This window comes from Oryx dammah, unplaced genomic scaffold (assembly GCF_014754425.2).
Source record: "Oryx dammah isolate SB20612 unplaced genomic scaffold, SCBI_Odam_1.1 HiC_scaffold_12, whole genome shotgun sequence".
NCBI classification, from domain to species: domain Eukaryota; kingdom Metazoa; phylum Chordata; class Mammalia; order Artiodactyla; family Bovidae; genus Oryx; species Oryx dammah.
The window spans coordinates 53,548,091-53,570,416 of NW_024070196.1; the positions used below are offsets into that span (position 1 = coordinate 53,548,091).

The 22,326-nt window shown below is 45.8% G+C and overlaps 1 protein-coding gene and 1 long non-coding RNA gene across 3 annotated transcripts in view; one reads left to right on the top strand and one right to left on the bottom strand.

Annotated features, from left to right (window-relative positions):
* Positions 1-18,609: 18,609 nt before the first annotated feature.
* LOC120871105 lies at positions 18,610-21,127 on the bottom strand. The gene is made up of 2 exons (XR_005722952.1): positions 20,981-21,127; positions 18,610-20,765 (listed from the first exon to the last, which is right to left on the bottom strand). It is a non-coding gene; the product is annotated as an uncharacterized LOC120871105 (long non-coding RNA).
* Positions 21,128-21,287: 160 nt separating this feature from the next.
* ATP2A2 (ATPase sarcoplasmic/endoplasmic reticulum Ca2+ transporting 2) overlaps positions 21,288-22,326 on the top strand; it is a 56,579-nt gene continuing 55,540 nt past the window's right edge. Inside the window, exon 1 of one of the 2 annotated variants that reach the window (XR_005722928.1) lies at positions 21,288-22,021. Coding sequence is in view for 1 of the 2 variants with exons in the window: in XM_040250653.1 (XP_040106587.1) it covers positions 21,904-22,021 (118 nt within the window). In the remaining variant the exon portion in view is untranslated. The remainder of the gene's footprint in view (positions 22,022-22,326) is intronic. The other variant, XM_040250653.1, reaches the window with a different exon arrangement.

A 22,326-nucleotide genomic window follows, 5' to 3' on the forward strand; every position in this document is an offset into this window, starting at 1 on the left:
TTATAGATATTTTCTCCCATTCTGTTGCTTGCCTTTTCATTTCATCAATGGTTTGCTTTGCTGTACAGAAGCCTTTTGGTTTGACGTAGTCCCACTTGTCTAGTTTTGCTTTCATTGATTTTGCTTTTGGTGTCAAATCCAAAAAAATCATTGCCAAGACCAAAATGTCAAGAAGATAACCCCCTATGTTTTATTCTATGAGTTTTACAGTTTCATGTCTTAAATTTAATTCTTTAATCCATTTTGAGCTGATTTTTGTGTATGATACAAGATAGGAATTCAGTTTTATTCTTTTGCATGTGGCTCTTCAGTTTTCCCAGTACCAGTTACTGAACAAATTACCCTTTCCCTATTGTATATTCTTGATTCCTTTGTTGTCAATTAATTGACCATTTATCCACAGATTTATGTCTAGGCTCTCTATTCTGTTCTGCTGATCTGTCTCTTTTTATGAATACCATACTGTCTTATTATAGTTTTGTAATATAATTTGAAATTACGACCTGTGATGTCTCCAGTAAATTCAACTGATTATGAATGTTAATCCCTTCTACAAAATACCTTCACAAAAAACAGCTAGATTAATGCTTGATTGAATAACCTGAAACTGTAATCCAGCCAAAATGACACATAAAACTGACCATCTAATTGTGCTAATTATAATGAAAATAGAGAATTGGGTCAGCATGATTTTTCAAGGCATGAGACTGACATATATGTAGTAAATTTATTATTTATTACTTCCCCATGGAATCAGATTCCCATTATCTTTCAGTTCAGTTCAGTTGCTCAGTTGTGTCCGACTTTTTGTGACCCCATGAATCGCAGCACGCCAGGCCTCCCTGTCCATCACGAACTCCCGGAGTTCACTCAGAATCATGTTCATTGAGTCAGTGATGCCATCCAGCCATCTCATCCTCTGTTGTCCCCTTCTCCTCCTGCCCCCAATCCCTCCCAGCATCAGAGTCTTTTCCAGTGAGTCAACTCTTTGCATGAGATGGCCAAAGTACTGGAGTTTCAGCTTTAGCATCATTCCTTCCAAAGAAATCCCAAGGCTGATCTCCTTCAGAATGGACTGGTTGGATCTCCTTGCAGTCCAAGGGACTCTCAAGAGTCTTCTCCAACACCACAGTTCAAAAGCATCAATTTTCGGCGCTCAGCTTTCTTCACAGTCCAACTCTCACATCCATACATGACTGCTGGAAAAACCATAGCCTTGACTAGATGGACCTTAGTCGGCAAAGTAATGTCTCTGCTTTTGAATATGCTGTCTAGGTTGGTCATAACTTTTCTTCCAAGGAGTAAGCGTCTTTTAATTTCATGGCTGCAATCACCATCTGCAGTGATTTTGGAGCCCCCCAAAATAACACTGTTTCCACTGTTTCTCCATCTATTTGCCATGAAGTGATGGGACCAGATGCCATGATCTTCGTTTTCTGAATGTTGAGCTTTAAGCCAACTTTTTCACTCTCCTCTTTCACTTTCATCAAGAGGCTTTTTAGCTCCTCTTCACTTTCTGCCATAAGGGTGGTGTCATCTGCATATCTGAGGTTATTGATATTTCTCCCGGCAATCTTGATTCCAGCTTGTGTTTCTTCCAGTCCAGCTTTTCTCATGATGTACTCTGCATAGAAGTTAAATAAGCAGGGTGACAATACACAGCCTTGACGTATTCCTTTTTCTATTTGGAACCAGTCTGTTGTTCCATGTCCAGTTCTAACTGTTGCTTCCTGACCTGCATACAGATTTCTCAAGAGGCAGGTTAGGTGGTCTGGTATTCCCATCTCTTTCAGAATTTTCCACAGTTTCTTGTGATCCACACAGTCAAAGGCTTTGGCATAGTCAAGAAAGCAGAAATAGATGTTTTTCTGGAACTCCCTTGCTTTTTCCATGATCCAGCGGATGTTGGCAATTTGATCTCTGGTTCCTCTGCCTTTTCTAAAACCAGCTTGAACATCAGGGAGTTCACGGTTCACATATTGCTAAAGCCTGGCTTGGCGTATTGCTGAAGCCTGGCTTGGAGAATTTTGAGCATTACTTTACTAGCATGTGAGATGAGTGCAATTGTGCAGTAGTTTGAGCATTCTTTGGCATTGCCTTTCTTTGGGATTGGAATGAAAACTGACCTTTTCCAGTCCTGTGGCCACTGCTGAGTTTTCCAAATTTGCTGGCATATTGAGTGCAGCACTTTCACAGGATCATCTTTCAGGGTTTGAAACAGCTCCACTGGAATTCCATCACCTCCACTAGCTTTGTTCGTGGTGATGCTTTCTAAGGCCCACTTGACTTCACATTCCAAGATATCTGGCTCTAGATTAGTGATCACATCATCATGATTATCTGGGTCGTGAAGATCTTTTTTGTACAGTTCTTCCATGTATTCTTGCCACCTCTTCTTAATATCTTCTTCTTCTGTTAGGTCCATACCATTTCTGTCCTTTATCGAGCCCATCTTTGCATGAAATGTTCCCTTGGTATCTCTAATTTTCTTGAAGAGCTCTCTAGCCTTTCCCATTCTGTTATTTTCCTCTATTTCTTTGCATTGACTGCTGAAGAAGGCTTTCTTATCTCTTCTTGCTATTCTTTGGAACTCTGCATTCAGATGCTTATATCTTTCATTTTCTGCTTTGCTTTTCGCCTCTCTTCTTTTCACAGCTATTTGTAAGGCCTCTGCAGACAGCCATTTTGCTTTTTTGCATTTCTTTTCCATAGGGATGGTCTTGATCCCTGTCTCCTGTACAATGTCATGAACCCACGTCCATAGTTCATCAGGCACTCTATCTATCAGATCTAGTCCCTTAAATCTATTTCTCACTTCCACTGTATAATCATAAGGGATTTGATTTAGGTCATACCTGAACAGTCTAGCGGTTTTCCCTATTTTCTTCAATTTGAGTCTGAATTTGATAATAAGGAGTTCATGATCTGAGCCACAGTCAGCTCCTGGTCTTGTTTTTGTTGACTGTAAAGAGCGTCTCCATCTTTGGCTGCAAAGAATATAATCAATCTGATTTCGGTGTTCACATCTGGTGATGTCCATGTGTAGAGTCTTCTCTTGTGTTGTTGGAAGAGGGTGTCTGCTGTGACCAGTGCATTTTCTTGGCAAAACTCTATTAGCCTTTGCCCTGATTCATTCCACATTCCAAGGCCAAATTTGCCTGTTACTCCAGGTGTTTCTTGACTTCCTAATTTTGCATTCCAGTCCCCTATAATGAAAAGGACGTCTGTTTTGGGTGTTAGTTCTAAAAGGTCTTGTAGGTCTTCATAAAACCATTCAACTTCAGTTTCTTCAGCGTTACTGGTTGGGGCATAGACTTGGATAACTGTGATATTGAATATTTTGCCTTGGAGACGAACAGAGATCATTCTGTCGTTTTTGAGATTGCATCCAAGTACTGCATTTCGGACTCTTTTGTTGACCATGATGGCTACTCCCATTTCTTCTGAGGGATTCCTGCCCGCAGTAGTAGATATAATGGTCATCTGAGTTAAATTCACTTATCTCTTTAGTGGAAACTTAAGACCCAGAGAGGGACATTAGGTTTATCATGAACCCCATTTAGAGATGAACCTCATTTTTCCAAGGCTAAAATCAAGATAGGTCAGTTAATTGGTCCAGGCTCTGGACTTCCCTGGTGGCTCAGAATGCAGGAGACCAGGGTTCGATCCCTGGGTCGGGAAGATCCCCTGGAGAAGGAAATGGCAACCCACTCCAGTACTCTTGCCTAGAGAATCCCATGGAGGTAGGAGCCTGGTAGGCTACAGTCCGTGGGGTTGCAAAGAGTCAGACACGACTGAGCAACTTCACTTTCACTTTCACCAGCCTACCTGTTTCCAGCAGACAGCCTCAATAAGTACTCAGCCTGAGAATTCTGGGCTGAGGGGGGAGACTGTTTTGAACCTTTTCTCCCTCCTCTCTGTCCAACTATATCCATCACTGAAACTAGAGAATATAGTTCCAGAAGGTCTTTATGTCTCCTTCCATACCTGCCGCCCCTCCTCTCAAGTCTAAAGTGGACTTCTGAACACCAGCAGGTTGAATCTACAACTGAAGCTGAATAAATCAGGCATAGGTGGGAAGTTATTTGTACTAGACCAACCCTGGTTAGAAGATGATTCACAATACCCAGGCTCAGGATTAGCAGTGAGCCAGTTTGCCCAGTGAAGTGGTTTTACAAAGAAACTATAACTTTTTGGTCTGATATGGAGCTTAAGGGAAAGATCTGAGCAAGGACTCTATCCTTTTGTGACTTGGGACTTGAACTGTGCATGACTCTGGGCTTTTCAGGCTTCCTTGGTGGCTCAGCAGCAAAGAACCCACCTGAAATGCAGGTTCGTTCCCTGGGTCGGGAAGATCCCCTGGAGAAGGAAATGTAAGCCCACTCCAGTATTCTTACCTGGAGAATTCCATGGACAGGGGAGGCTAACAGGCTACAATCTTTGGGGTCGCAAAACAGTCGGACATGACTTAATGACTAAAACAACAACAACAATTGGGCTTTTCCCTTTAAGAGTTCTGTGCCATCAAACCCTTAGAGCCACAGGTGACCCTGAGGAGCAGAGAAAGGAGACAGAGTTTTTACTAGTTTAGATTCTGTGTACCTGGGCTTCTGAGAGCCCATTTCATCCACTTCAGTGGCCTCAAGAGCAGAAAAATGACAGAACGAGGCTGACAAACTCCTGCTGACCATTACATATCCTTTCCTAGAAGAAACAGGAGGAAAATAAGAAACAAGTGGCAATGCTTCCCGGATTTAGAAAGTAAAAAGCAACCAGTAGGGGATCTGAGATGGTTTGATGACCAGGCACTTGGGGTCTTTGCCTGAGCCCCACGCCATCTGGAATCACTCTGGGAGGCTTAACCGAGCGGGAGGCAAATGGGCTGGGGCTGCCAGAGTGCTGAGCACCTCCTGAGGTGAGCTGAACTAGCAGGATAGAGAGAACAGGTGAAAGGTGAATTCACCAAACTGGTGGGACAAAGCAGGACAGTGTGGCAAGGATCAGAAAGAAGTGGAGCACTACTGTTTTGCTTTTTACTATTTATTTTTGGCTGTGCTGAGTGTTCATTGCTGCAGGGCTTTCTGTAGTTGTGGTGAGCAGGAGCTACTCCAGATGCAATGTGCAGGCTTCTCATCATAGTGGTTTCTGTAGTTGCAGCTCCTGAGCTCAGGGGTTGTGACTCTCGGGCTCTAGAGCATTGGCACAGAAGCTGTGATGCACAGGCTTAGTTATGGAATCTTCCTGGACCAGGGAGCAGACTTGTGTCCCCTGCATTGGAAAGTGGATTCTTTACCACTGTACTACCAGGGAAGTCTCAGTGGAGCACTGCTGTTGATGGGAATGTAAAATGGGGCAGCCTCTCTGGAAAACAGTATAGACGTTCCTAAAAAAATTAAAAATAGAACTACTGTATGATCCAGCAATCTCCTTTTGGGGATATGTCCAAAAGAATTGAAAGTGGAATCTAGCAGAGACTGGCACACCCATGCTTACTGCAGTATTATTCACAATAGCCAAGAGGTGGAAGCAACCTAAATGTCCATCAGCAGCTGAGCAGGTAAAGAAAATATGGTCTATCCAAACAATGGAATATTATTCAGGCTTTAAAAAAAAATAAGGAAATTCTGGCACCTGCTACAATGTATATGAACCTTGAGGACATTATGCTAAGTGAAATAAGCCAATCATAAAAAGACAAGTACAGCATGATTCCACTTATATGAGATATGTAAAGTAGTCAAACGCTTAGAAACAGAAAATACATGTTTTTCTGCCCCTCTCCTCCGAATGGCCAGGGGCTGGGGGGAGGGGAAAGAGGAGTAATATTGTTCAATGGGTATAGAGTCTTAGAGGATGAAAATGTTTTAGAGACCTGTTATCTGTCAATGTGCATGTAGTTAATACTACTGTACTCTACACTTTAAAAATGGTTACAATCGTAAACCATTTTACCATGCTTTTTACCACAATTATTTTAAAAAGAGGGAGAGCACCTTAAAATCCAATTATACATGTGCCAGAGGTTAACGTACTAAGCCACTTCAGTTGTGTCCAACTCTTTGTGACCGTATGGACTGTAGCCCACCAGGCTCCTCTGTCCATTGTATTCTCCAGGCAAGAATACTGGAGTGGCTTGCTATGCCCTCCTTCAGGGGATCTTCCTGACCCAGGGATCGAACCCTCATCTCTTATGCCTCCTGCGTTTGGCAGGTGGGTTCTTTACCACCATTGCCACCTGGGAAGCCAAAGGTTAGCTCAGTAACAAAACAAGGTGAAAGCCTGTCTGCTGTGCAGTGGACCCCACCTGTATGGTATGGCAGGCTCACCTGCCACATCTCATCAGGCCACCTGGTCCACCCCAGAACACAGTATCTGGAAGACCCAAAGCATCTTCATACATACTGGCAATTTTCCATGATACCACAGATCAATTTTGTCCTTCCACTATTTTTGCAAATTTTTGTTATATACTTCAATAATAACAATAGTACTAGCATTTACTGAAAACTTAAACAAAGGAAAGACATCATATATATGACAAGCAAAATGAAAACTAACTATAGTCAGAACCACTCCTGGGGACTTCCCCAATGGTCCAGTGGTTAAGAATCCGTCTTGCAGTGCAGGGGACCCGGGTTTGATCCCTGGTCAGGGAACTAAGATCCCACATGCCATGGGGCAGCTATACCCTTTCACCGCAACTAGAGAAGCCTGTGCCCCACAAGGAAGACCTAGCACAGCCAAAAAACCCTCAAAATCAAGCAAGAAAACACCCCTGAAAGTCTCAATTGCCAAAAAGTGTAAAATATATGATTTAATGTAAACAACCCTCCTATACAGTATTTCTCAGGCAAACTAAAGCATAAGAATTATTGTAGTAGCTCAGAGGAAAGACCAAAAGGAAAGTTTGTATGCAGATATCTGGGCATTCTGCCTTTCAGATAACTGAAATATTCCCAATGGGAAAGGAGGGTGTAGGTGAGTGAAAAATTCCTGCTGACCTGCAGGTTTTTCTTGATTCTCTTTTAATATTAAGACTCTATCACTCCCAGAATTCTGGAAATAAAAGCAAAAATAAACAAATAGGATCTAATTAAAATTAAAAGCTTCTGCACAACAAAGGAAAACATAAGCAAAGTGAAAAGACAGCCTTCCGAATGGGAGAAAATAATAGCAAATGAAGCAACTGACAAACAACTAATCTCAAAAATATACAAGCAACTCCTGCAGCTCAATTCCAGAAAAATAAACGACCCAATAAAAAAATGGGCCAAAGAACTAAATAGACATTTCTCCAAAGAAGACATACGGATGGCTAACAAACACATGAAAAGATGCTCAACATCACTCATTATTAGAGAAATGCAAATCAAAACCACAATGAGGTACCACTTCACACCAGTCAGAATGTCTGCGATCCAAAAATCTGCAAGCAATAAATGCTGGAGAGGATGTGGAGAGAAGGGAACCCTCCTACACTGTTGGTGGGAATGCAAACTAGTACAGCCACTATGGAGAACAGTGTGGAGATTCCTTAAAAAATTGCAAATAGAAATGCCTTATGACCCAGCAATCCCACTGTTGGGCATACACACAGAGGAAACCAGAATTGAAAGAGACACATGTACCCCAATGTTCATCACAGCACTGTTTATAATAGCCAGGACATGGAAACAACCTAGATGTCCATCAGTAGATGAATGGATAAGAAAGCTGTGGTACATATACACAATGGAGTATTACTCAGCCATTAAAAAGAATACATTTGAATCAGTTCTGATGAGATGGATGAAACTGGAGCCGATTATACAGAGTGAAGGGAGCCAGAAAGAAAAACACCAATACAGTATACTAACACATATATATGGAATTTAGGAAGATGGCAATGATGACCCTGTATGCAGGACAGCAAAAAAGACACAGATGTGTATAGCGGACTTTTGGACTCAGAGGGAGAGGGAGAGGGTGTGATGATTTGGGAGAATGGCATTGAAACATGTATAATATCATGTAAGAATCGAAATGCCAGTCTATGTCTGATGCAGGATATGACACGCTTGGGGCTGACGCGCGGGGATGACCCAGAGAGATGTTGTGGGGAGGGGGATGGGAGGGGGGTTCATGTTTGGGAACGCATGTACGCCTGTGGTGGATTCATGTCAATCTATGCCAAAACCAATACAGAATTGTAAAGTAAAAATTAAAAATAAATAAATAAATTAAAAAAAAAAAGACTCTATCAAAAGCCTGACAGTCGAGAAATTGTCATCAGCCAAGTTCCCTGCAGTGCCAGACCCCATGGCAATGCTGACTTCCACTTTCTTCAAGCAGCGTTCTCAGTCTGAAATTGGGGGTAGGACCTGACTGTTACACAAAGATGAATTCTCTACAGTGCAGACCAGACAGTCTATGTACAGGTACCTGCAGTGTAAAATTTGGCAGGTTTAAATGAAATATCAGTTTTGAAAGCAGAGGAAGAAACAAACAGAGTTAAGTGTTTTGGGAAGAGAGAAAGTGGAATCCTCATCTTTGATTTTATCTGGGAAACCTAACATTGGAAACTATGTATAAGAGGGACTCTAGAAGAAAGGGAGCAATGAGGATCTCAGCTTTATCTGTGTTGTTATACTTGTTTATTTAAAAAATATAGGTAGTGGCATAGCAGCACAAGTGAGATAACTGGAGCTCCATAAGAAACAGCTCCATAACGGTGAGTAAAAGAAAGCCAGATGTGGGACATGCACAGAACTGGGGAGGTTTATGTGCAAGCTAAAAAATGCAAAATAGTACAGTTTGCAAAATTGTTTGGGGATCTGTATGTCTGTAGTCAAAAATATAAAAATATGTGTACAAAGTACCCTCTGAGAGAGTCACTAGTCTGATGTCTAACACTAAGCCCTTTCCCTTCCCTCCCTACCCCACACTCTTTTGTAATTGACATTCATTTGCCTGCAATCAGGTATCTTTCAATCCCAGAGCCCACGGGCCCCCGATCTTGCGAGACTGGAAGAACTAGACCTAACTTTTCTTAGATTTCCACTGACTTCTCAAGTTTTTATTCTTGGTTAAGAGGGGCTCCGTGTGCAGGTCTTGCTTTAGATCCCTTTTTTCTGTGCACATGGCTTTAGTTGGGCAATTGCGCCTTTCTCCCATTATCGTTGGTAGGGAAGTGAGTAATCAAACTGTCAATTCTAAACTTCAGGGAGATAAGGTCAACAGCTTGTGTGGTATCGGTATGGCACCCCACAGAGGAAAAATGACTCTCGGTGGCTCACGTTGTTTTGGGGCTTGTTTGCGTTGCCGTGCAGTTGTAATGGAAAACGAATAAAAATAAAAATCCCAGGGCCCATTTTGGCCAGCGCTTGGGAATCTAATCCCACTGTCCTGGCAGGGTTCCAGCTCAGGTCACTGCATTCTGCTGGCAGAAGCCGTCTTGTGCAGTTTTCAGCAGATGTAACTTTCTGCTTTGCCTGTTTCTCAGCTCCCTGTGCAATGAATTAATCAGCCATCATTTCCCCACCCTGGGGAGGATATAGTTCTGCAGAATGATCTCCTCCCCTTACCTTAGTGGGCCTGATCTGGGACCAGGTAATTAACCTGGTCCAGGGACCAGCCACAGAGATATTTGCACCAGTTGAGACCTCTGTGCCTTTGTCTTTCTCTGTGTGCTTCTATGCAGTCATTGACTCAGACTCCTGGCAGGAAAAGTTTTTTCATCTAGTATTTTTCAAAACTCTATACGTACCAATACAATATTGTAAAGTAATTAGCCTCCAATTAAAATAAATGAATTTATATTTTAAAAAAACCTCTATGCATATATTCCCTCAGTTTGTTTCGTAACACTTTGTTATGCAAATTTAAAACGTTCCTTTATCTGAAGTACTTATGAATTTATCTCCCTTTCACACATTTATGGTTTTGTTGCTTCTAATTGTTTTCCTCCCCCCCCCCACCCCCACTGCTTAACTCTCTTTCCCATACAAAATTGATTGCATTTCATGGTGTGAGGAATAGCTCCAATCTAACTCTTCTCTGTACACCAAATCTTCTATTCCCACCACACTGTTTATTGAATGGTGATATTTAATTGTATGGCTTCTACAAATGACTTAACCTCTCTGAGAATCAGCCATCTGTGTCTGGAAAACAGAGATGATAATGATACCTACCAGACAGGCTTGTCCTGAGGATGGAGTGAGACAACAACTTCACATGCTTGGCAAATAAGGGTCTGATAAATGACGTCTTCCTTTTTGTCTCCTTTCCTTTCTTTTTATCTGTATCTGCCTATTTCTTTTTTCCAGAACCTTTGTACCTACCAACACTGAAATCAAGCCAGACTAGACCGACCCAAATGTTGTCTATCCCAGGTTTTGTATTAGGAAAGCTTCTAAACAGAAAGGTTGGGGAAAGTGACGGAGAGGGTGGTAGAAGTGCTTTTCTTGAAAAGATCCATCCTGACTACACATGCGCTTTCTTTGCTTTCAAGTCACCAGGCTGCTTCTGCAGCCACCTCTTTCTCCGGTCAGAGAATTCTCTTAGAAGGCTGTTCTTCTGAAGCCTCAAAATGCCCACCTCTCCAAGCTGCCAGGTCAGATCTTTGGGGTGGGGGTGGGGGATCTGATTTCTGAGGCCAAAACTCTATATGTGGGTGGTTTTACTTGGGGGGTTGGATGGAGGTAGGAGTTGGCCATGGGTTTGCTGCATTCCAGGAAGAGGGAGGACTCTGCTCTCCTCTGATGAGTCATGGAAGAGAAATGTCTGATGTTTGCAAACAACTTGGGCCAAGCTTCTGCTTTCTTCTATTCCACCCAGCCCCCATCTAGCAGACAGGACCCACCTGAGAAGTTCATGTTAAGCCTGATGACTAGAGCAGGTGTCCTGATCCTACCACCCTTGGAGATAGCAAGCAGCTAAGAGAATGGGAGGCGGTTGTCTTTAGCTCTGGACTCCAGCAAGTGAGACACGACAGGACCTTACAATGGATATATCGGTCTCCAAACCAGGACAAGATCTGGGTGGTGCCAGAGGACTAATGAACTGACAGGGCTGTCCCCAGGGCGCCCACAGGAGGGCACTTGACAGGTGGGCTGTCAACCCCACCTCACAGAGGGGTGGCAGATGGAGAGGAGCCCCAGGTGGGAGAAAGGAGCCAAGAGACTGTGGAAAAGAAGGCAAGGCCTAGGAAGTGAGGGGAAGTCTTAGAAATGGGAGAAGCCGAGAGCATCTCCTTTCAGGGGAAGATGAAGGCTGGGCAGGCTGCAGAGGGACCAGAGAGGTGGGGGTGTTCGGGAGAGGATCATTGCCTCGGCCTCAGCAGGCTGCTGGAGCCAGGTGGGGCCATGATGCATCGTCCCGGATGGAGTGGATCAGGCTCGTCAGTCATGCTTCCCTCCGGATACTCAGTGTCCCCCTCCCTTCCCCTCTCCCAAATCAGAAGAGAATCACAAGGTGGCTTGGGAGGGCAGCCAGCCTCCTGGGAGCTTTTGTGAACTATCAGGTAACTCCAGCAGGATCACAGTAGGAGACCTAACATGCCTCTGCCACCTCCACATCCCCCCTCCCTTTTTTCCTATTGTGAGACATCCAGGGAGCAAGTTGGTCAGCTTGGGAACGGAGATCCTGTTCTAGGAATTTGTCCATTGCAACCTATCCGCTGCATTCACAGTCCTTGAATCCGTGTCCAACAGAAACTCTACCTGTTCACTGTGCCACCACTACTGCTAAAGCAACACGCTGGTGCCCCAGCGGGAATGGCAGAGCCAGAGTAACTCATCATTTAAAATTAAAAATTGCATTTAATCACCGTTCATTTTTCTACCAGGCTCAGGAGGCCCTGTCATCTCTGCATTTTAAGTGTTTTGCTGTTTAAGGTCTGAGCACGCTGCGGGGCAGGGTGGGGTAGGGTGGGTGGGGGTTGAGGAAGGAGAGCAGTGGAGGAGAACTTTTGAAATCTTTCCACAAAAATCAAAGAACAAACCGACTGGAGGGGAAAATAGCTGCTATATTTAAACTACATTATCCCATCAGGGAGCTTTGGTTTTGAAAACTATTCCACAGTACTTTGGCACTGTGCTGTATGGGTTTCTTTTCCTTAAATTTTTTTTTTTTAATGGCAACTTTTTTTTTTCCCCAGAGCAGTAATAGCAAAGGAAGTGAAGGGCCTCGTTAATTGATGTGGTATATAGACATGCACTGTGCACTTGCCACAGGGCCCCCACACTGCTAGGCACTGGGGACACAAGGGGCCCTCAAAGTCCTTAAGGCAAGTATAAATATCATGAGTTCATTCGTCAGCGTGCTTAGTTGCTCAGGTGTATCTGACTCTCTGCAACTCCATGGACTGTAGCCCACCAGGCTCCTCTGTCCATGAGATTCTACAGCCAAGAATACTGGAGTGGGCAGCCATTTCCTTCTCCAGGGGATCTTCCCGACCCAGGGATCTCCTGTATTCTAGGTGGATCCTTTACCATCTGAGTTACCAGGCAAGCCCAATCACTGCATATATCCCTTTTTTTTCTTTTTGTTCATGCCATGGCTTATGGAATCTTACTCCCCCAGCTGGAGATTGAACCTGTGCCCCTGCAGTAGAAGCATGGAATCCTAGCCACTGGACCTCCAGGGAAGTCCCTGTGCATATACCCTAAATGCATATATGATCCCTGCTCCCCTGGAGTTTATAATCAGATGAATAAGTGTGTGTTTGTCCCCTGTGCTTTTCTTTCTGACCCAGATGCTGTTCTTCTCAGCTCTGAATATGCAAATGAATATAATATTAATAATTCATGGATCACTTCTCAGAGAAAGGGTTGCCCCATCCACCACATTTGTCATTCTCAGATGACAAGTCCCAGTTAAATGTCAAAGTGAGATAACTGGGCTTAGGGATCTGGACATACAAATGGACATCGATATTTTGGTAAGGTTTAAGATCATGGCATCCTGTCCCATCACTTCATGGCAAATAGATGGAGAAACAGTGGAAACAGTGGCTGACTGTTTTTCTGGGCTCCAAAATCACTGCAGATGGTGACTGAAGCCATGAAATAAAAGATACTTACTCCTTGGAAGGAAAGTTATGACCAACCTAGACAGCATATTAAAAAGCAGAGACATTACTTTGCCAGCAAAGGTCTGTCAAGGGTATGTTTTTTCAAGTGGTCGTGTATGGATGTGAGAGTTGGACTATAAAGAAAGCTGAGCACCAAAGAATTGATGTTTTTGAACTGTGGTGTTGGAGAAGACTCTTGAGAGTCCCTTGGACTGCAAGGAGATCCAGGCAGTCCATCCTAAAGGAGATCAATCCTGGGTGTTCATTGGAAGGACTGATGTTGAACCTGAAACTCCAATACTTTTGGCCACCTGATACGAAGAGCTGACTCATTTGAAAAGACCCTGATGCTGGGAAAGATTGAGGGCAGGAAAAGGGGACGACACAGGATGAGACGGTTGGATGGCATCACTGACTCGATGGACATGGGTTTGGGTGAACTCCAGGAGTTGGTGATGGACAGGGAGGCCTGGCATGCTGCGGTTCATGGGGTCACAAAGAGTTGGACACAACTGAGCGACTGAACTGAACTGAAACCAGTGGACCTATGGCAAGATTCAGGTGAGGAAGAAGGCTAAGTAGTCAATCACAGGACACTGCACATCTCAGGTTGAGTGGGAGAGGGGGGAGTGCATGAAAAGAGGACTGAAAAGGATCAGCCAGAGATATAGGAAGTAAACCTAAGTTACTATAGTAGAGTTGAGTGATCCCCGAGGGACACAGAAGAAGACACAACTAATTTTCTAGGTGGTGAGGTTGGAAGTGATGGAGAGGATCCTTATCAGGGAAGCCTGCCCCAATGGGGTGGGATCTGAGCCTTCATCTTGGTGTTCACCAGGCATACCCAAGCAGCAGGAACAGCCTGAGCAAAGGTTCGGAGGAGCAGATGTGACAGTGTGACAGGAGCTTAGAATTGGAGGGGAGGTTGTGGTGGACATAGGGCAGATGAAATTGAAAGGTACCATGGAAGAATACAGGGTGTCTCCAAACAAGATTTCCAGCACTCCGTGCTCTTTACCTCCAATTCCCCTCAACCTGTTAGATCTTTGACTTTTCTCAGTGAAGTAGACATCTTTCGTTTTGCTAGCCCAAAATCTGTTCCTCTCCTTCTGGTAATAGCACCAAGACCTCCCTCTGGGCTATTGCTTTTCAGGGCATGGGTCCTGAACTTACAGCATCTACATCACCTGGGAACTTGTTAGAAATGCAAATTCTTGGTCTCCATCCCAGACCTAATGACTGAGAATTCTGGAGCACACCACCCACACCACTGCCCCTCCCCCCAACCCCCCGATACACACCAAAGCTTGAAAACCACGGCCTTGAGGACCCACTTCTCCCCTATTCTCTGTCCATGTAGTTCAGATAGAGCTGTCCACAGTCCCTGCTTCCAGCGGTGGACACGTGACCCAGATAAACTATTAGCCCTGTCCTTCCATTGAGACTGCTAAACTTGTGGACTGTAAACTGAAGATGCTGGGGCTTATCTCTGCTACCACCTGGAGAGAGCTCTCAAGATAGGAAAAAGCAAAGCGAAACAGCACAGTCGAGAGATGGAGAGAGATTCTGTTAGTTTATTTCAGCACCTGGATCAAACTGTTCTGAATTGGATCTACTTCCCAATAAGTTCTTTTTTCATAAGCATAAGCTAATCAGTTGGAGTTTTTTTTGACATTTAGCCATCAAAAGAATGCTTATTAATGGGAGAGGGCCAAATTCTGGAAAAGACAGTCTGTTAAGTTTGGCAAATTCTCAGATGTTAAAGCTATAGTCTGTGGGCATGTAGAAAAAGTGGTCTCTGGGCACTGACATATGATCAGTAACACAAGCCACGCCGAACTGGACACATTTCGCTGAAAAGATCACTAGACTGTGGACTGTTGCAGAAAATTTACATAGATCTTAGCAACGCATTTGACAGAATCCTCTCGTCAAGTCCTTATGGACCAGAAAGGTGGGCTAGATAATAATACAGTGGACTAACATCCCATACATCCCATAATTACCTTGAGAGACTATGTATGGTCAGGCCGCTCATGATGTCTGTTCTCCTGCTCTTTGCACATCTCCTGTCCTACGAGCACCAGCTTCACCTAAACCCTATGCACAGGATTGACCTTCCTACATAGTTGCCCAAGCCCCTAGCCTGTGCTGGCTTATCAAAGGGGTGGTGAGGAGCACGTCCCTCTGCTGGTTTCCCTGGTAACTAGTAAGTCAACCTGACATCAATCTCCCATTCCCCTTGGGAGCGAAGACTGCCACCACATCCCGCCTGCCATCTGTGGCACACAGTGAGGGTGTTGCTCTAGGACCTTGCTTCAGATGTGTAAGCTCCCCCATCCATTAAACCACAGATGTCTCTGTTGCTGACTCTGGGCTCTTTCTTTGGTTGTAAAGCTGGGCAACTGCAGTCCTTGTAAGCCCATGGAGGGCTGCTTAACAATTTACATAACATAGAATGTAATAGCACTGGTGATTTTGCCTGGCATTCCACTCCGTGAGCTTGTGTTCCAGAGTCACTAAGAGACAGCAGATGTAACAAAGTTGGATGGCTTTAATTCCCACTTACCTTTCAGTGTAAACACCTTAGTGTACCAGTTCTGATCTAGTATGTAAACATGTATTTTTCATATGTCATGATCCTCAAATCAAGCTGACTACATCAGGTGTACAACCAAAAGAATGATCTGTATAACATGTTATGCAAAATGAGGCAAGACAGTGTGTTATAAGATTTTCACTTTCCTGACTTTGGAACCTGTAGTCAAGTTGATTTGCACTAGTTGACAGAAGCCATGCTTATCAAAGTTGTGTGTAACCCAAGTTGGGGCATACAGATAAAACATCCCTTGAAGATGAAGACGCCAAAGACTACACTGGACTGCAAAGATGGGCCAAAGTGAACAGGAAAACATTCCATTACAGTCGGAGTTCAGCACCTGGGTTTAAAATGATCAACAGTGCAAGTAGACAATGGGAAGATTAAGTGACTCCAGTTTATATACACAGGACTCATTTTTGAATTGATTGTTCACATAAATCAACAATGTGCAGGAGAAAGCATGGAAACAAAAGTGGACAGTGATAACTCCGCTGCGAGATCCTGTCTTCAGTGCTGGGTGTCTCCACGACAGGACGACAAGGGTGCTGAGGGGCTGCAGACTTCTGCTATACACATCACAGCTCAGAGACTGAGCAGTTCTTTTTACTTGAGAGAAGAGACTCACAGAGCATGATAAATACGTTGAAATACTGGAAAGGATCTCACACAGAGGAGAGATTAAACTTATTCAGAGTTACTCCAGAGGGTTAAACAAGAGCCAATGAAGTTGGCTAGTGGGAGGTGAATTCAGCCCAGAATGAAACTGCTTTAATGATTAGAGCTGTCCAAATATGGAACAGACTGCCTTTTACCATCTCCATTGTCTTATGGGAGGGTTGTAGAGCGTTGGGAAGTTGGCATGTCATTTTTTTCTACTGGGCCTTTTATGTCTACCTAGCTTTTTTTTTTTTTTTTTCCCTTCTTCTTAATATTTATTTATTTGGCTGTGCTGGGTCTTAGTTGCAGCAGATCCCTGGGTCAGGAAGATACCCTGGAGAAGGAAATGGCAACCCACTCCAGTATTCTTTCCTAGAGAATCCCATGGACAGAGGAGCCAGGGGCTACCATCTACAGGGTCCCAAAGAGTCGGACACGACTGAAAAGACTTACAAGCACACACGTGGGATCTTTAGATGTGGCATGTGGGATCTAGTTCCTCGACCAGGAATCGAACCTGAGCCCCCTGCATTGGGAGCTTCAAGTCTTAGTCCCTGGACCACCAGGGAAGACTCTACCTAGCTTTTTAAACCAGCCTGCCTACTACCAGCTTCCCAGATGGCACAGTGGTAAAGAATCCACCTGCCAGTGCAGAAGACACACAGGAGATGCTGGTTCTATCCCTGGATTGGGAGGATACCCTAGAGGAGGAAATGGCAACCCATTCCAGCATTCTTGCCTGGAAAATTCCATGGACAGAGGAACTTGATGGACTACAGTCGATGAGGTCACAAGGAGTCAGACACAACTAAGCACGCATGCCTACTACCAGCTAATATCCTCCTTTATTAATTCCTTTGAGGGTCTTTGATCAAATCATGCATCTTTCTGAATCACAGTTTCTCTGCCCCCAACTGATTGAATATATCTACAGCCCTTGGTTTAAAAAAAATTATATATATATATATATATATATATATATAGAGAGAGAGAGAGAGAGAGAGAGTACAGTTGACTCTTGAACAACACAGGGTTTGGAGTGTCCACCCTTTACGAAGTGGAAAATCCGACTTGGTCCCCATACACAGTTCCTCCACATCCATAGTTCAAAATCCAAGGATTCAACCAACCACAGATAATGTAGTACTCCAGTATTCACTATAGGAAAAAAAGCTGAATATATGTGGACCCACAAAGTTCAAACCTGTGTTGTTCAAGGGTCTATTTCTAAACTATTTCTAAAACCCATTCTTGTTTTGCTTAACCTTATTAACAAGATGTGTATAAAATCTATTGAGCATAAGTTGATTTCTACATAAGAGTAACTGCATCTGTCTGCCTTTGGAAGGCTATGTTTTGCTAAATTTTGGCAACCTCTAAACAACATATTTTAGAGACACCATTGGGTTGAGGAACCAAGGGCATAATTGGTATGTGACATAGAAAGGGCCAAGCCCAGGCTTAAAAGCACACTGTTTCAGTTTAAGGGAATACAGACAATTCCTGACTCATGATGATTTGAATTATAATTTTTCGACTTTATGCTGATGTGAAAGCAATACATATTCAGCAAAAAACGAATTTTGAATTTTGATCTTTTCCCAGGCCATCAATACACACTATCACACACTCTTAAGATGCTGGGCAGCAGCAGCCACTGCAGCTCCCAATTAGCCACACAGATCATGAAGAGTAAACACTGATACACTTAAAGCCATTCTGTTTTTCACTTTAAATAAATTATATGAGATATTCAATACTTTATTATAAAATAGATTTTGTGTTAGGTGATCTTGCCCAACTGTAGGCTAATGTGTGTTGAGCACATTGAAGGCTAAGCTATGAAGCCCATATTATGTGTATTACATGCATTTTTGACTTATGACGTTTTCAGCTTATGATGGGTTTATCAGGACATAATCCCATGGTAAGTTGAGGAATATCTGTATTCCAACCTCCAGGAAATAGACTTGCGAAGAACAGTCTGATAACACTATCAATGTGAACTTACACATATGCTCGTCTCTGAGAAACCTATAATGCTGCTTCGCTTTGTTTTCGTTTGCTTTAAACCTAAGCTTCACATTCATATGAGCCGACAGGGCTTCCCTGGTGGTTCAGATGGTAAAGAATCTGCCTGACATGTGGAAGACCCAGGTTCTATCCCTGGGTCAGGAAGATCCCCTGGAGAAGGGCATGATAACCCACCCCAATATTCTCGCCTGGAGAATTCCATGGACAGAGAATCCTGGTGAGCTACAGTCCATGGGGTCACAAAGAGTCAGACACACCTGAGCGACTAACACAACAACCTGTTTATTTCACTAATTGGAAATCAATAAACTTGAGTTCAGCAAAAACTTGCTGGGGCCCTCCCATGGCCTGGCCCTTTGCAAGTCACTGATCAGGGATGGTGGGAACTCTTGTCATTCACTCAAACAATAGGCATTCTATAAATGATATATACCAGGGGTCTTCTGCACCCTAATGATGGACAAGGTAGACAAGCTCCTGTTCTCATGGAGCTTACATTCTAGTAAGAGGAAACAGGCAGTAAACAGCTAAGCAGAAAACACATCAGTGGTAAGTGCTGTGAAGAAAATAAAACAATGTGATAGCCAGTGTGACCGGGGAGGGTAGCCCTAGCCCTTTAAGTAGTCAGTCAAGATATCTCTGAGGAGGTAACATGTAAGCTGAGATCTGAAAGATAACATGGAACAAGAAGCTGGAGGATCTGGGGAACAGCATTCAGCACAAAAGCCCTGATCAGGAGCCTCTCAAGAAGCAGAAGTGCTGACAACTCCAAGCAGAGACCAAGCCGCGGATCCAAAGTCAAATGCTTGAGATAATTTCCAGACTGAGGTTAACAGTCCTCTTGCCTTTCTACCCTTACTGGGGTGAGGCAGAATGGGTAAGAAGTGGAGCAGACCTGATCTGAGAAGGAAAAGAACCTCCAGCCCTCCATTACCACACCCCCACCATGCAGTCACCTGTTCCTCCTGCAAGAGGCTCCATTCCTGTGACCTAACCAGTTTCCACCTTGTTTCTCTTAGTGCACTGCCATACACTAGAATTTCTGTTTGTTTGTTTGGTGTAGGGTTTTGTTGGTCCTTTTCCAAGTATCAATCAAAACTGCATACCAGCCTCCACACCTTGGAAATAATTAAATGACCTGCCTGATTTTTTTCAACCCAGTAATGCACTGTGATTTGCGTCTATTAAAGGACTTTATCTTAGGGCTTCCCTTGTAGCTCAGTCAGTAAAGAATCTGCCTGCAGTGCAGGAGACCTGGGTTTGATCCCTGGGTTGGGAAGATCCCCTGGAGAAGGAAATGGCAACCCACTCCAGTATCCTTGCCTGGAAAATCTCATGGACAGAGGAGCCTGGTGGGCTGCAGTCCATCGGGTCACAAGGAGTTGGGCACGACTGAGCGACTAACTAACACTTACTTAGGTCCTGAGGTTGAGCCATATGGGACAGCTGAGGTGATTTTTGTTCTGCTTTGCCTGGTGTGGATGGTACATCATAGCCAAACACAAAACTGGACTACATGCTTCATCCTGTCACAGGGTCCCTTAAGAAAATTGCTCTGTGATGCGAATATGTTCACCTTTTGCTCCTGAACTCAATGAGGTCTTTTTCTCTGTTAAACAGTCTATTTATTTGGCTGCACCGGGTCTTAGTTGCAGCATTCTGGATCTTTAATTGCAGCCTGGGGGAATCTAGTTCCCTGACCAGGGATGGAACCTGGACTGCCTACATTGGGAATATGGAGTCTTACTTAGCCACTGGACCATCAAGGAAGTCCCAATAGTCTAATTTTTTTATATTAGCAAAATTCTCTTTATCTTGATGCTACACAGTTTTTTTTTTTAATTTACTTTTTAAACTAGAATACAGTTGATTTACAATGCTTTGTTAGTTCCAGGTGTACAGTTAAGTAATTCAGTTTTATAGCTTTATTGTCAGATTCTTTTCTCATATAGGTTATTACAGACTATTGAGTTCCCTGTGCTATACAGTAGGTCTTTGTTGACGCAGGTTTTCTGCAGACCTCTAGAGCAAGTATCTGTGGTTTAAGAGCAGATTTTGGATTAAAGCCCCTTTTTTCTGCTACCAACGAAAGTGGGAGTCTAGAAAATAGCCTGATTAATGTCCAAGCAACGCACCTTCTAGCTCAACTCTGGCTTAAGTTACAGTAGTGTAAGCTGTGACTTCTACCTATCAAAAGCTGTGTGGGGTATTAAGGATAAAATAAAACCTCCTTCTTCCTCTCCCCAGAGTGGGATTCCCCCTGAGCACAGAGGCGCTGGGGTAGGGCTGGTTATTTGCATTGGATGGAGCTCTCGGCAGGGGGTGTGGGATGCGGTGTTCCCGAAGCGACAGATGAGGGATTTTGGCCGCGTGGGATGTGAACTGCGGAATTCCTCTCCTCTGTTCCTGACAGGGGCTCTGAAAGATATAAGGTTAGGGACGCAGAGCGCGACCCTGGGGGCGGAGAGCGAGGGAGCGAGCCAAGGACACCAACCCTAGCACGCTTCCGGAAGCTCTCCGCGGACCGAGTTCGTAGGTTCTTCGGACTCGCCTTCCCGGTCACCCACCCCCAACCCGAGACCGACTCTGAAGGGCAGGCAGTTCCCTAGGGGCAGCGAGTGCAGCAAGCGCACCGTAAGCCCTCCACCCTCCTGGCTTCTACGTCTGCAAGTGGTTGAGCCGGGTAGGAATCGAGATCCTCACGAGCCAAAAAGAGGCCCTGGGCTCGCGCTCCGCCGAAGAGACGGCCGCAGGCTGCAGTGCGCGGGCGCGGCGCGCTCAGGCCTCGATCCGGGTTCCTGGGGGCGGTGCGCGGGAGGGGGCGGGGCTTGCGCGGCCGCGTGGGCGCCAGTCGCACGGGAGGGAGGGCGCCGGAGGGAGGGGGCGGGGCCGCGCCGCCCGCGCCGCGCTGGGCCTTCTTGGCCAATGAGCGGCGTCCACATGCCGCGGCGGCGGCGAGAGGGGAGGCAGCCGCGGATAAATGCTATTAGAGCAGCCGCCGCGGAGCCGTCCCCGACGCCACCTCCTTCTCCTCCGCCGCAGTTTCCTCAGCTTCTGTCGGGGGTGCAGAGCTGAGGGGACTAGGCGAACGCTCCGCGCACCATCCCGCCGGCTCGCCTCCCTCGCTCCGTTCCGCTCTCAAGGGTCGGCAGAGCACCCCCTCCTCCGGCCCGGGCGGGGCTGAGAATCACCACTGGAGAACGGGGAGGGGGCTTCGGGGCCGCGGCCTGCACTCCCGGCGGGCGGTTGAGGGTGAAGGAGGCCCTCCCTTCTGACGAGGGGAGGGAGGGTCAGGACCCCCCCCCCGCCCACCGTCCAGCTGTGCCCGGGGCGGGCACCGGCGAGGGCCGGACAGCGAGAGGGGCGGTTGTCTGGGGGAGGGGGCGCGGGGTGATTCAGCGCCCAACGAGGCGGAAGCGGCCGGAGGAGGATAAGGAAGGGGAGAGACCAGTCCGCGCCTGGGCGCCCGGGGTGGCACGAGCCCGCGGCCCGAGTGCGAGGCGGAGACGAAGAGGCCGCGGGGACTGGAGGCGAGGCCGGCCGGGCCCCCGCAGCCATGGAGAACGCGCACACAAAGACGGTGGAGGAAGTGCTGGGCCACTTCGGCGTCAACGAGAGCACCGGCCTGAGCCTGGAGCAGGTCAAGAAGCTCAAGGAGAGATGGGGCTCCAACGGTAGGTACCCGGCGCCGGGGCTGCAGGGGCCCCGCGAGGCTTGGCGCGGGCCCGAGAGCCAGGAAAGATGGCTGACCGGGCTCCACCTCGTGGGTCTCGGCTCCGCGCCCGCCGAGGGCTGCAGGCGACGGGTTGAGCCCGCGCGCCGGCCCCTCAGGAGAGGGGTTGCAGGCGGGGGCCACCGAGGTCGGGTCTGCGCCTCGTCTCGACATCCGCGTGGCTCCAGCCCTTGACCTTCTACCGCACGCAGCTAGCTCGGCGGCTCTTCACCAGCAGCAGCTGGCCCCGGCAGAGGGAGGGATGAG